General features: G+C 41.5%; 5 protein-coding genes across 5 annotated transcripts; 3 read left to right on the top strand and 2 right to left on the bottom strand.

Moving 5' to 3' along the window:
• Window positions 1–479: 479 nt before the first annotated feature.
• IL334_005233 (uncharacterized protein) lies at window positions 480–1,116 on the top strand (the record flags this gene model as incomplete). Its single annotated transcript, XM_062936946.1, has 2 exons — window positions 480–740; window positions 880–1,116. The coding sequence occupies 2 exons, from the start codon at window positions 480–482 to the stop codon at window positions 1,114–1,116; spliced, it is 498 nt and encodes a 165-aa protein (XP_062792997.1).
• A 536-nt stretch (window positions 1,117–1,652) lies between these two features.
• On the bottom strand, window positions 1,653–4,012 carry IL334_005232 (uncharacterized protein; the record flags this gene model as incomplete). Its single annotated transcript, XM_062936945.1, has 7 exons — window positions 1,653–1,799; window positions 1,870–1,940; window positions 2,006–2,250; window positions 2,320–2,496; window positions 2,576–2,716; window positions 2,783–3,105; window positions 3,182–4,012. 7 exons carry the CDS (start codon window positions 4,010–4,012, stop codon window positions 1,653–1,655), a joined length of 1,935 nt encoding a protein of 644 aa, XP_062792996.1.
• A 980-nt stretch (window positions 4,013–4,992) lies between these two features.
• On the bottom strand, window positions 4,993–6,999 carry IL334_005231 (uncharacterized protein; the record flags this gene model as incomplete). Its single annotated transcript, XM_062936944.1, has 5 exons — window positions 4,993–5,259; window positions 5,377–5,568; window positions 5,757–5,832; window positions 5,906–5,993; window positions 6,147–6,999. The coding sequence occupies 5 exons, from the start codon at window positions 6,997–6,999 to the stop codon at window positions 4,993–4,995; spliced, it is 1,476 nt and encodes a 491-aa protein (XP_062792995.1).
• A 626-nt stretch (window positions 7,000–7,625) lies between these two features.
• On the top strand, window positions 7,626–9,948 carry IL334_005230 (uncharacterized protein; the record flags this gene model as incomplete). The annotated part of the gene is made up of 6 exons (XM_062936943.1): window positions 7,626–8,529; window positions 8,612–8,939; window positions 9,054–9,337; window positions 9,440–9,621; window positions 9,736–9,844; window positions 9,926–9,948. The coding sequence occupies 6 exons, from the start codon at window positions 7,626–7,628 to the stop codon at window positions 9,946–9,948; spliced, it is 1,830 nt and encodes a 609-aa protein (XP_062792994.1).
• A 525-nt stretch (window positions 9,949–10,473) lies between these two features.
• Window positions 10,474–12,092, top strand: IL334_005229 (uncharacterized protein; the record flags this gene model as incomplete). Its single annotated transcript, XM_062936942.1, has 10 exons — window positions 10,474–10,654; window positions 10,847–10,933; window positions 11,046–11,098; window positions 11,168–11,187; window positions 11,299–11,406; window positions 11,476–11,514; window positions 11,558–11,712; window positions 11,774–11,851; window positions 11,902–11,990; window positions 12,051–12,092. The coding sequence occupies 10 exons, from the start codon at window positions 10,474–10,476 to the stop codon at window positions 12,090–12,092; spliced, it is 852 nt and encodes a 283-aa protein (XP_062792993.1).
• Window positions 12,093–12,348: the final 256 nt, after the last annotated feature.

Genomic DNA, 12,348 nt, shown 5'->3' with positions numbered 1-12,348 from the left:
ATCTCCAACTCTCAAAGACGATACATTTGTTTCACTCATACCTTTCCCCACATCTAAAACGTCGATTGAACCAACAAGCACAGACCCAGTCGCTACTCGCTGCTACTACTATACGAAACCTTCCAAAGGACCCCCCTGATCCCTTCCTTTCTTTGACATGGATTAGTATCACATAGTCCGCTCAAAGAACAGACGTCATAAACAATATAAATACACGCACTATCATCCTTCCTCCTTGGCGAAGAAAAAAGTCATCTGTCTTCACACAAAGTAAACGAAAATTTTATCGACGTTCCTCGTTTACAGCTTTATATATAGAGACAACAGGTGAGTCTCATTCATTTCTTCGTTTTACTTCTTCTTCTTCTTTCTCAGTAATCGCAAAAAGGCTCACAAGCCAAACCAAGGAATCCTCGTTACACTTTCTTTCCCAAGAAACCATAACAAAATAAAACAAATCAACGAATAAACACGACACGATGAAACCTTCACCGACATTAATACCTCGTCTCTTACCTATAATGCGACAACCACCAGCATCTTTCTATCAACACAGTTACTCATACACGAATCCCCATTTCCCATTGTCATTGGAAAGAGTGGCAAGTTCTTCTTCCCGACCTCATTCAGTCTCACTCACAGTCAGTAATACTATGGCTATGGAAGCGGCGGGTCTTGGTTCAGGTTCGAGCTCGAGCTCGAGCTCGGGATTAAGAGCGAATGAATGGTCAAAGAGACAAGTGAGCCATTGACTTCTTTACTATAATGTACACATGTATACCTTATCTCCTGGAATTCGTATTGATTACGGCTCCATTCCTCGCTCAGCCAAGCCACTTGCATACTCCAACGATATATCATTCTAATCGATATTCAAAGTCAAATACATTCGATATCACGTCCGAAATAACAAAATCAAAATCACACTTCTATCCCAAACCTGGACCTGGACCTGTATCTTTACCTGTACATAATCCGATTCCAACTTCCAACCTGATTAAACCAAATATGACTTCTAGTCAAAAAGATAATAAGAGTGATACCAGCTTTGGTAGATCTGCAAAATCAGTTCCGGCTGCTACGATAGCATGGAACGATCATCTCTCCATGGTCTAAGAAGGAAAAACCATCTCTCCGATCTTTATTCACGAGATGGGAACCGGTTATATAATCGTTGTCAACTTTAACTAAAAGCTCACAAGAAAAGAGCGATCCTTCATTCCCCGTTCACTGGATAGTATTTCTCATTATTTCTTCATTTTCAGCTGTCTTCCATCTCTTCAAACACGACTTGACATCATCAAAGAGAAAAACAATGGACTTTTTCGATCAATTTTTTGCAATCAATTTCCTTCACATCGTTGTTAAATGTATATATGAATACATAAAACTTGTTGTTATATCGTCAGCTTCGTTCTTTAACATTGTTCTTTATCCCTTTATCGTTATACACGTTATTTGTAAATATGCATGAAACCATGTTACTTCTTCTGAATCAAAACCCATCAACAAGAAAGTAAAACAAGATATATATGGGAAAAGGAGACGATGCGGGGTATATCCTAAACTAATTCTTCCTGACATGAACCAAAAACAGACTTTCAGATCCAAACCCACTTCTTTCTCCATTCCTTTCTTTGCCTTTTTATGATTTACCCAAACATTCTTCTCCAGATTTCACTTCCTACTCTCTTGCGTTCCGCCGCAGCGCCTTCATCACCACTCATCAGGGATTTATTCTCAATGGCTCTTCTACCTAAGAAAGGCATGACTTCGGCTAATTTCCCATAAGCGATATACTGCAATTTTAACCGAAATCAGCAATGTTTCCTTTTTTCGACCACAACATGAAGTAAAGAGTTTACTCACTTTGATAGCCACGGGTCTACCATCAAATACGAATTTCGAAGCCATTCTATCCGTAAGATCATCTTTCATACCTACAGCCGAGCATATCAATCAGCTATCACTCCTTTTTTGTGGGTCTCATAATCTGATTACTTACCATACAATTGGGCCACACCAATTTTACCTTTCACGTCATCTCTCAATTGTAATCTTCCATCTTCAAGTTCAGTTGCTAAACCAGCTTCTTTCAATCCGTCACAGATCAAATCGCATGAACCAGGATTATGAGTACCGAATATCACTGAAAGTGCGCCTTCTGGTTTGGAAGATGCGAGTTGAGAGGATAGTGTCGAAATGATAGTAGTGATGGAGCCGTTGTATGATAAATCTGTGGCCGGTTTACTGGACGAGTCAAGTTATGTTTGAAATTAACTTTTTACCGTGTGCAAGAGGTTGAGAGTCAGTACTCACTCGGGCCAGATGGGATCAGCTCCTTCCCTACTTTCCTTTTTCCACTTTTTCCGTTCCTTGTCGAAGTATGCTCCTCGGACCAACTTGATTCCAAGGGCATAACCGTGTTCTTGAGCGTGGTTCAATGCCGCGGCAAGATGAGTAGGTTGTCGGGTGAGGTAAGATTGGTATGTACCACTGTCAGAGTGTTATGATCAGCGGCCAGCGCTCTAATCTTATTCTTCCTCTGCGGTTCAACAGTAAAGACTGGACTTACTAGATCAAAGGGCCTTTCCAAGATCCATGCTCTGGTGAGCCGACAGCGGGCGGTCTATTGAACTCGTTCGAGAGAAGAAGGGTATAAGCATCAAGAGCAGGTTGCATCCAAGTATACTCGGCGTCAACAAGGAGAGGAATACTGCATGAAAGAAATTTCCATCAGTTTTTGCCATCATAAGACGAGTGCAGACGGCTTATGACTCACCCATTGTCTTTTGCGACTTGACCTATTTTCTTCAATTTTCCCCACAAATTGGATAATTCCTCCAAATCACCCTTTCTCAATCCCTCATCGGTATCTTTGACTCCCATCGATCCCAATACTCCATTCAATGATAAGAGCTCTTTTCCTTCTCCCATCGAAGGTTCTCTCGCTAATATTCGAACGTCAGAAGATTGAGGTGTTCCGGGATAAGGTACTGCAAGAGGTGAGTTGGAAGACATGGGAGAAGTGGAAGCTGCCAATGGTCTAACTCGGAGAAGAGTTGTCGAAGCTCTGGTCAAGATAGGAGGATCGATGAGACCGGTCTGAAGATTTGGGATTAGGCAGATCAGCATGTGGCCTTCTCAAACCTTACCCATGTCAGGTAAAAGATAGACTCACAACTTTTAATGCGAAACTAGTCGCACCTTTTGCATTTTCCGGTAAACTTTTTTCGAATTCACCTGCAGATTTCAAAGCATTGAAAACTTCTTGTAATCTATCATTCCTTGCTATTTCCTCTAGTTGTTCAGCTACGTTTTTGCTGTTATTCCCATTTTCGTTTGATGCACTTTGTGGGATTTGAATTGTAGATAAATCAGCTTCAGCTGAATAATTTAACATTGATGCTACACCTCTTTGTTGTAATTCTTTTATCGTAGGTAAACATTCTTGAACGTTTTCACCAGGTACGAATTGACCGAAAAAGGTTGATCGGATTATAGCTTCTGTGATATATTTTAATCCTGGTATGGGTGAATGAGTGAACGCGTGAAGTAATTGTGGTGAATAATCCACCATCCCAGGTGTACATATCAAAGTGTAAACTAAATATGTTCGAATGAGTGATGATATTGACGCTGATTCAAGAGATGATAGTGGTACTGCAGATGAATCACCTTGCCCTTCTACTACTCCCGAAGAAGAAGAAGAAGAAGAAGAATCGGCTGAAAGCGTAGGGATTAAAAGTAAACTTGCTGGAATAGCTAAAGCATAAGGAAGATATCGTCGTTTTGAATTGGAGTTCGATCCTGAATCTGATCTTGAACCAGAGCCAGAAGCAGAGCCGGATTTAGAGCCAGAGCCGGAACTGGAAGGCCTGGGAGTGGATGTGGAGAGTAATCGAGATGAGGAAGCACGAGTAGCTCTGGACATGAGTGGGTTTTTGCGAATGATTGATCGATTGACTAATAGTCTCGTCGTAGGCCTCGATATCAAAGGAGTGAATGACATCTTGCTAGATCCCAGACCTAAAAACAGAAGAAGTGGGGATATTCAAAGTTCTTTGGGTTGATCAATCTCGGTACCTTACACTTGATGTTATTGTATTATTATGTTTTATTGACAGAGATGGATCGATTGTGTTGAGGTTGTATTATACTTGAGTTGAGTCGAATCCAAACCCACCAATCCGTATACACAAGAATTCTATCCACAATTCACGATTCAAATTCTCATGTTAACTCGATAACGATGATATGAAAAGTGAAAAGTGAAAAGTGAAAAGGTAAAGAGTGAAGAGTAAAGAGAGATATCGTTATCGGTAGGAGAATAATGTTTGATGGAACTCAATTTGAATAATTTTTTGAACTCCTTGCTACAATCAATACACCCAAAAAGTACCTGTGCTTTTTTTCAATCGGACATGTGCATTCCTTTGTTAGTACTCTTTGTCATAATACCAGCGTATTCTTCCCCATTCCATCCCTTGTCTGACAATACGATCATAGGTAATCCCGAGGGGATGGTATATAAGCTTGACATTGTAGAGTCACCGGCGGCAATGCCGTTTTTCCATGATGTCCTATGGTCGGTGATGTTTATTCGGTAATGCCGTTGTCAAGTTATGAAACGAGGTAAAGTGACGGTCATATCCGATATATGATACCAAGACAGGCACGAAAGGAACAAGAAAGCTACTCGTATGAGATGAGATCTGACATTGAAAGCTTTGATTTGAGCAACGTATGAGGAGCGTCTGTGATGGAAGACAAGGAATCCATGCATGAGGTAAATATACATTTACATACGAAACTCCCCATCCTTTATCTATTTCCCCACTTTATGCAATGCACGGATCACAAAAGATACAAAAAAGATACACACGGGCGAGATCACCCTTTACTTTCCCTTGGTCAATCTAATAATCATCTACTAATCACATTCTGGCCTAATTTTGTTCCCCATTGCCCAAGAACAGCATAATCTACCCTTCAAGTACCACTATTCCGTCTTGAAGATGGACGAGGAACATCCAATAATGATTCCCCTGTACCATTATCCTTCCTTCTCTTCCCATCAGATACGTCGTCAAAGCCATCTTCGACATCGTTCGCAGGGACCGATTCATAGCTATAATGTTCACCTCGAAGTGTCGGTCGATCAGACTGAGATTGTGGTATAGGAGAAGGACTTCTGGAGAATGGTAGTGCTTCTTCATCGGTAGCTTGGGCACGCGGAAGAGGTTTCGTAGATGACATCTATAATAAGCAAATTGGGGATATCAGCGGGACGTCTTATAGTACTGTTTACAGCGATATAGCAGTACAGCAGCACGCAAAAACATCCGCTTTCATAGGAGAAGAAACGTGACTCACTGTAGCCCAGAAAGCAGAAGATAAAATAATAGCAGTACCCAAAGCACTCAAGAAAGAAGGTACAGTTTGCCAAATCAGAAATTCCAGTATTAGTGAAAATACAACTTGAGTATACAAAGCTATTCCTGCTCTTCCGGCTTTTTCACGCTGAAGACCTAATGTAAGTAACGTCTGTGCGCAGAATCCGAATATCTAAAAAAGAGAAAAAAAGGCGTAAGTCAGCCTGAGTGAGATGTGATGGATAGTGAGCGAGTTGATATATAGGGAAATTGGACAGTGTGGGTGTTTTACACATTGAAGTTGATGTGCTCATATGAGACGAGGTCCAGGCAGTATCCGTCTGAAAATCGTCCCATCTCATATAGAGTAAGACTACTCACTCCTATCAAGATTATATACAAGAAATCTCTTAAACTCTCTACGAATACCAACGGTGCAGGATTGAACAACATATACCTGAATGAAAATGAAATATCAGCGAAGTGCTCACTTTGTTTTACACAGAGAGAAAAGGAAATGAAGGACTCACAATCCACAACATATCGTACATAGATAGGAAAAATACCCTATCGAATGCAATGCATGTGCTTTATCGCCTATTCCTCGGATAGTCGTGTCTGGGATCATGATATCAGCATTTTCGATTGCATCTTATTTCTTTAGACTTTAGACAAGCTTGAATCATGCAAAAGCGATATTGATTGAATAGGGTTTACGTAGGGTAGAGGATGAGAACGAAGTGCACAGGAGATCTGACAAAAAACACTCACAAGCAACGGCGGTGAAGAAGACATTGACAAAAGCCCAGGCAACTGAGACACCTCTTTGAGGAGTAATTATACCTTCTGAATCACCTTCACCAGGTGGTGGAGGAGGTAAATCCAATCTTGATCCACCACCACCTGCTCCTGAATCAGGTAAAGGATTATTTGATGATAAACCAAAGATAAAAGTAGGTCTGGATACCAATATGACACCTAATAAACAACCGAATCCAGCTAAAATCTCTTTCCAATTCATTTTCTCTTTCAAAAATAGATAACCTAATAAACCAGTCAAGGTAGGGGCTAGAAATTGAATGGTAACAGCATCTGAAACTGTTAAACCTCTTAAAGCTTGATATGCACCTAATAATCCCATAAATCCAAAAAATCCTCTCATCAATAACATACCGCGTATACCCTCCGGTCCCAGTATCGGATTTTTATCTCGGACGAAAAAAATCAAACTTGTTATGCAAAATAGAGAGGTTATACTCATCCGGACGAATATCAAAGTGAATGAAGATATTTTAGTCGTTGATAGAAAATATTTCACTGTCAATGACATTAAAACGAAGAATAATTGGGCACATCCAACTAATGTCAATCCTACATTTTGTTTGATGAAATTTGATAATGTAGGTGGTAATCTTTCGTACAAATTTGATAATTGTTTGGCAAGGAAAGATGGTGGCGGTGATGATGATGGTGCTGAGGAAAAAGATGGACTAGATTGGAAGGGTGCCGAGTCTGATCGATCATGGAGTAATGTACCGTTAGATACAGAAGAGGAGGAATGGAATTTACGTGAGACTGGAGAAAGTGGTACGGGGGATATTAATGATGGTTCGATGGTTGACATCTTGAAAGATAAATGCGCTCTCGAGATCGTATGATGATTGAGTTGAATTAATCACTGCTTGAACATGAAGTTTGTCGTGAATCGTGAATCGTAAATTGTGAACAGTCTATTTGAGCTTTAATCTAATGTCTGTAAATCTAGGCGGAATCGAGGCGAGCTGAAGAGCTGTAGCGCGAGATGAGCTAAAGTGTCTCTGTCTTCAGGAGAGAATGATGTGATGTGTAGTAATAATGGTGAATAAAAATGATAACGCTTGACCTCCCATGTATTCGAGATCGATACCATTGACACTCACCATCTTCTCGCATCTCATCTCATCGCTGTTTGTCACCAATACCGAGTCCCGTCCCGGATCAATATACGAGCGGTGAACCACGTATCACGTGATATTGATATTGACATCCTTTGTCTCCGCCGGCACTTGGCCGTATGGTGATGGCATGGATCGGAACATTGCCATTGTTCGAGCGAGAGTTGAGGAACATCGCTGACGAAGATGTGAGGAGGAATGTCGTTCTTGATCATATAGCGAGATTGTATTGTGACTACACCCAGCAGATTATGAGGTAGCGCCTCAACTCATCTCACTCTTGACATCTGGAACACAGCTATTGGTATATCCCGAGATGGACGATCCTGGACCTTCTTCGACATATTATCGATCTTTCGCTTCCACCGCCGATGGACCGATACATCCACCTTCACCACCTCATTCCCCGCTTTTATCAGCGACCGTCCCCTCCCAATCACACGAACGGGACCTGTACGGTCTCCTGAACCTGTCCAGAGAATCAAGTGATTCGCAAATTCGAGATCGATATAGATCATTAGCCACCACGTTTCATCCTGACAGACAAAGAAATGATCATGATCGACTAATAGCACATAGTCAATTCACGGAAATTCAACGTGCTTATGAGATACTTATAGATCCTACGAAAAGGACGATATACGACCTGTTCGGTGAAGAAGGATTGAAAACATCATGGGAAATAGGACCTAAACATAAATCACCAGAAGAATTAAAAAGGTTTTTCATTTCGCAAAAAAATGAAAAAAGATCAATGGAAATTGAATCTTTCATAAAACCAAAATCGGATATTGAATTAGTGTTAGATTCAAGAGCTGTTTTCTTACCCAGATCGTTTTGGAAAGATCCATCTATTGCCAAACATGATTTGGTTTCTAGGTTGGGCAGAGTCAGAACGGGAAGGATAGTAATGAAACATTCTTTTGAAGCTCCTTTATCAGATAAAACCCAATTGGTCATTGAAGGTCAGGCAATGACTAGGAACGGTAGAGGTGGTGCGAACGTTTTAGGTACAATAAAACATCAGTTTTCACCTAGGTTATGGATAGAATTAAGTACAAGCGCATTACAACCTAGAGTAGGCAGATTAAAAGGTACTTGGACAATAGATGAAGATCAATATATAACTTGGAATATCGTACAACAAACTTTGGGTTCACCACCTCAAGTAGGAGTGACATTAGGAAGAAGATTATATAGTGATAGTACTGGATTCATATGTGAGTTGTGTTCTGTGTCTCAAACTCACCCTTCATCCCTGACCTCAATCTTGCAGCTCAAGCTGATCCCTTTTTTACACAGCATATGAATCAGGATCCTATGCGATCGGACCATGGGGTGCACAAACACCTCTATCAATCCCTTCATCTCTTTCAGTAGGAATCACAAATACGAAACGCGATGGATCAGGATGGACGATCCAAACAACAGCTGGATTGGCTTCATCACGTATAGCCACCGATTGGAGTACCAAAATCCCCGGTGGAGTCAAATTGAAATTCGGTGTAGAAGCTGGATTGAATTCAAGTCCAGCATTATTCATTAATGCAGAAGGTAAATTAACCGAAAATGTAAGAGGTGGAATTATATTACAATGTGAAATAGGTGGTGGAATAATCATGAAATTCAAGTATGTCCTTCTTCCCCTTTATTCGCCGTGGCCCACAATCCTCCCGTTCACTCGCAACGAAAGTAGGCGTAAAATCTGACGAATTTCAATTTTCCCAATTTTATTCGGTTATAGGATGAATCGACTAGGACAACGTATATCCTTACCTGTTCTACTGTCTGAGCGACTGTCGCCTACTATCCTATTCTTCTCCACCATCATACCTGCGGCGACATATATGGGAGCATATAGATATGTGATCTTGCCACGTAAGAAAAGAAGGTTGAGAGAAAGGATCCAAGAGCTCAGAGAGGAGAACAAGGACTTTATAGGTCAGAAAAAGGCTGAAGCGTTGGATGCTGTCTCTTTGATGGAGAGAGAGATTGAGAAAAAAGTCAAAGCTGAGAGGGACAGAAATGGTGAGTTACCTTATCGACTATTTTCAGGATAGATTGAGCTCTTGATGGAATTGCTTCTTCTCGTTGATCATTGCTAAGTATCACCGCTGTCCATTCGTCTAGGCCTTATTATCGTTTCGGCACAGTACGGTCTATCATCATCGTTCACTTCTAGAGGTATAAAAGAATCAGAAAAGGACGAAGAAGAAATAATAGATGTCACAGTACCTATTCAAGCATTAGTACAAGATGGCAAATTGTACATACCAGGAGGGAAAGGTAAATTCAATATAATAGGATTTTGGGTGAGTAATCCCTTGTCGCCAGTCCTCTTCCCTGCATCCCCTCGAATCCTCTCTTCTCATCTATCGATATGATAATAATCAAGCTGATGCTTATATCTTTCATGTGACGTATAGGACCCTTGCATCGGTGAAAACAAGTCATTACGCGTAAGATATCTGTTCAGAGGTGTACTACATCAAGTGACGATCGAGGATACTACCGCGTTGAGGATCCCTGTCAAAGGTATGTTTCAATTCTGATTCCTTCGGGCAACTCTTTGCAAGCAGAAGAATCACTGGCTGATGGTCATGGGACTTGTTACAGCACACGCATTGGAAGACGCATAAACACCACCCTACTCATCATAGAGCATAGTGTACATATAGTTCCCATTCACATGCATCTGTGCTGCGGATACGAGATACATGATGAGAAGCACCATTCTTTCATTTCCTTATTCTCCAACCATACATGTTTGATGTTTCAACCTTTTACTCATATTTCCCTCAGACTTAAGGTCAGTGCGCTTGAATAATAATAGTGAAATCAGATCTATGGGAATATTAAGGGTAAACCTTTCTGAATCGATCAAACCAAAGGAAGGGTATGATGACGGTTGATTGGATCAGTTTGATGGCAGTGAATGAAAGTGACGAGTTGATTGAAAATAAACATTCAAATCAAAGCAATCAATCAATCAACCAACTTACACGTGTAACTCAACATACAGTATAAACACTGCCTTACTTTCTTTCTATCATCTCTTTCCTTTCCTCTTTCTCTCTTTCTCTTTTCTTCTTCCTTCATACCAGCTCGTCTATATTCCCTTGTTCAAACTCACATTTCTCCTTTTGAATCAAAGTTCATACAATATGGCTATCCCTCACAGTCCCACTACTACCGCCACTGAGCATATTACTGATCCAAACATCGGTGTTACCGGTCACAGTACTGGTCATGAAAGTGGTTATAACCCTGGTCATGGTACCGCTACCGGTGCTGAGATTGGTACAGGGACAGCAGCAGGCTTGACTCAACGAGATGTTGAGAAAGGTCAGTCCGACGCTTTTCCTTTTCCTCCTTAACCTTCTTCAACCACATTCTTGCCTTCTCTCTTTCTTTCCCTCACAATCACGCCTTCTCCTTCCCTCTTCTTTCGTTACCGACGACCTTTGTACTCCCTTGCATGCCCTTAAGATACCTCCTTCTCTCGAATTCACACAGGTAGCTGACATGTCCAGATAGGCCACCGTCACGCCGAATCAAACTTGAACGAAGCCCAACCTGGATTCCCAATTTACCATAAAGGAAGAGCTAATCCAGCTCCACTTGGTGAGTATCTCACACTTTCTCGCCACCTGTATCAGATCTTTTCACCTTCAGCTGCCTGGAGCAATGTGGGAAATCAATAGTCAGCTGACGTGAGATGATTTTGCCAAATTAGGTTTATTCGCTTTCGCCACTACTACCTTGTTGTTCTCGCTCATCAACGCTCACGTGAGTGTCACATCATAATCTCTACATCTAACTTGAAGGATCAACGCTGACGCCAGCCGCTCATTGTAGGCCAGACATGTCTCTCAACAGTGAGTTGCATGAGCTTCATACCTACTTACATGGTTTCCGCTTTTTTCTTCATTCTTACCACATACATGATACGTCCTGTATCTTCTGCTCACACAACCTACCTTCAATAGAAACATCGCCGTTGGCATGTCTTTCGCCCTTGGTGGTCTCGCTCAATTCGTCGCTGGTATCTTCGAGTTCTGTGTAGGTAATACATTCGGTATGACTGCTTTCTGCGGGTAAGCTGCCGTATCCTTCGGAGTAGAGCAAGAGACCTTCAACTTATCATTCTTCTTTGGTAAACACAGCTTTGGCGCGTTCTCTTTTGCTATCGCCATCTCTTATTGGTGAGTATCATACTCTAAGATATGTGTTGACGTTTACCTGCAGGCCTTCATCTGGAGTCCTTGCCTCGTACGCTCCTACTCCAGCCGACCCTTACAGGCTTGATGCAGCCATCGGTCTTTTCCTCATGTGTTGGTTCGTATTTACCTTCATCCTCTGGCTCGGTACTTTCAGATCAAGTGTGGGACTCTGCGCCTTATGTAAGTGCATTTCAAGATATCTGTGTACAGTAGGTATTCTAACGATTCTGCTCCTGAACAGTCTTTATGTTCTGGCTTTCTCTCCTTCTACTGTCTATTGGCTACATGAAAAATTCTGTAGGAACGATCAAAGCTAGCGGTGAGTTCTCGGAGCATGAAAGGTCCTTTCGCTTATACATATCTGATCAGGTTGGATCGGTATCTTCGCATCCATTCTTGCGTTCTATGTCGGTGCTCATAGTTTCCTCACCCAAGAGGCGGCACCTTTCCAGCTTCCAGTAAGTCTTGTCAGCTCCTAAGCCCGTCTGGTATTAGCTGACACGGGTATTTGATCACAGAACCCCAGTTTGGCTAGGAAACGAACTCAGAGGAGGGACTAGATAGCCTCAATTAGTTGAGATGTACCGTTCTCGTTTTCGTTTCTTGCAAATACGTTCTTCTTCGTCTTCACCTCGGTATCCTACTTCACTTCATTAAGAAAACTTACATAATCCATCGTCTCTGATAAATTTCGATAACATATACACGTTTCATATTCTAATGCAACCACGTTTCATGTGAAGATCATGTACAGACATACTGTACTCCAATTTCACAGGCTGATTTCTCCAGCTATTATCCAATGTCATTATCTCC

Source organism: Kwoniella shivajii, chromosome 7, assembly GCF_035658355.1.
Source record: "Kwoniella shivajii chromosome 7, complete sequence".
In the NCBI taxonomy this organism is placed as follows: domain Eukaryota; kingdom Fungi; phylum Basidiomycota; class Tremellomycetes; order Tremellales; family Cryptococcaceae; genus Kwoniella; species Kwoniella shivajii.
This window is presented reverse-complemented; position numbering and strand designations above follow the sequence as displayed.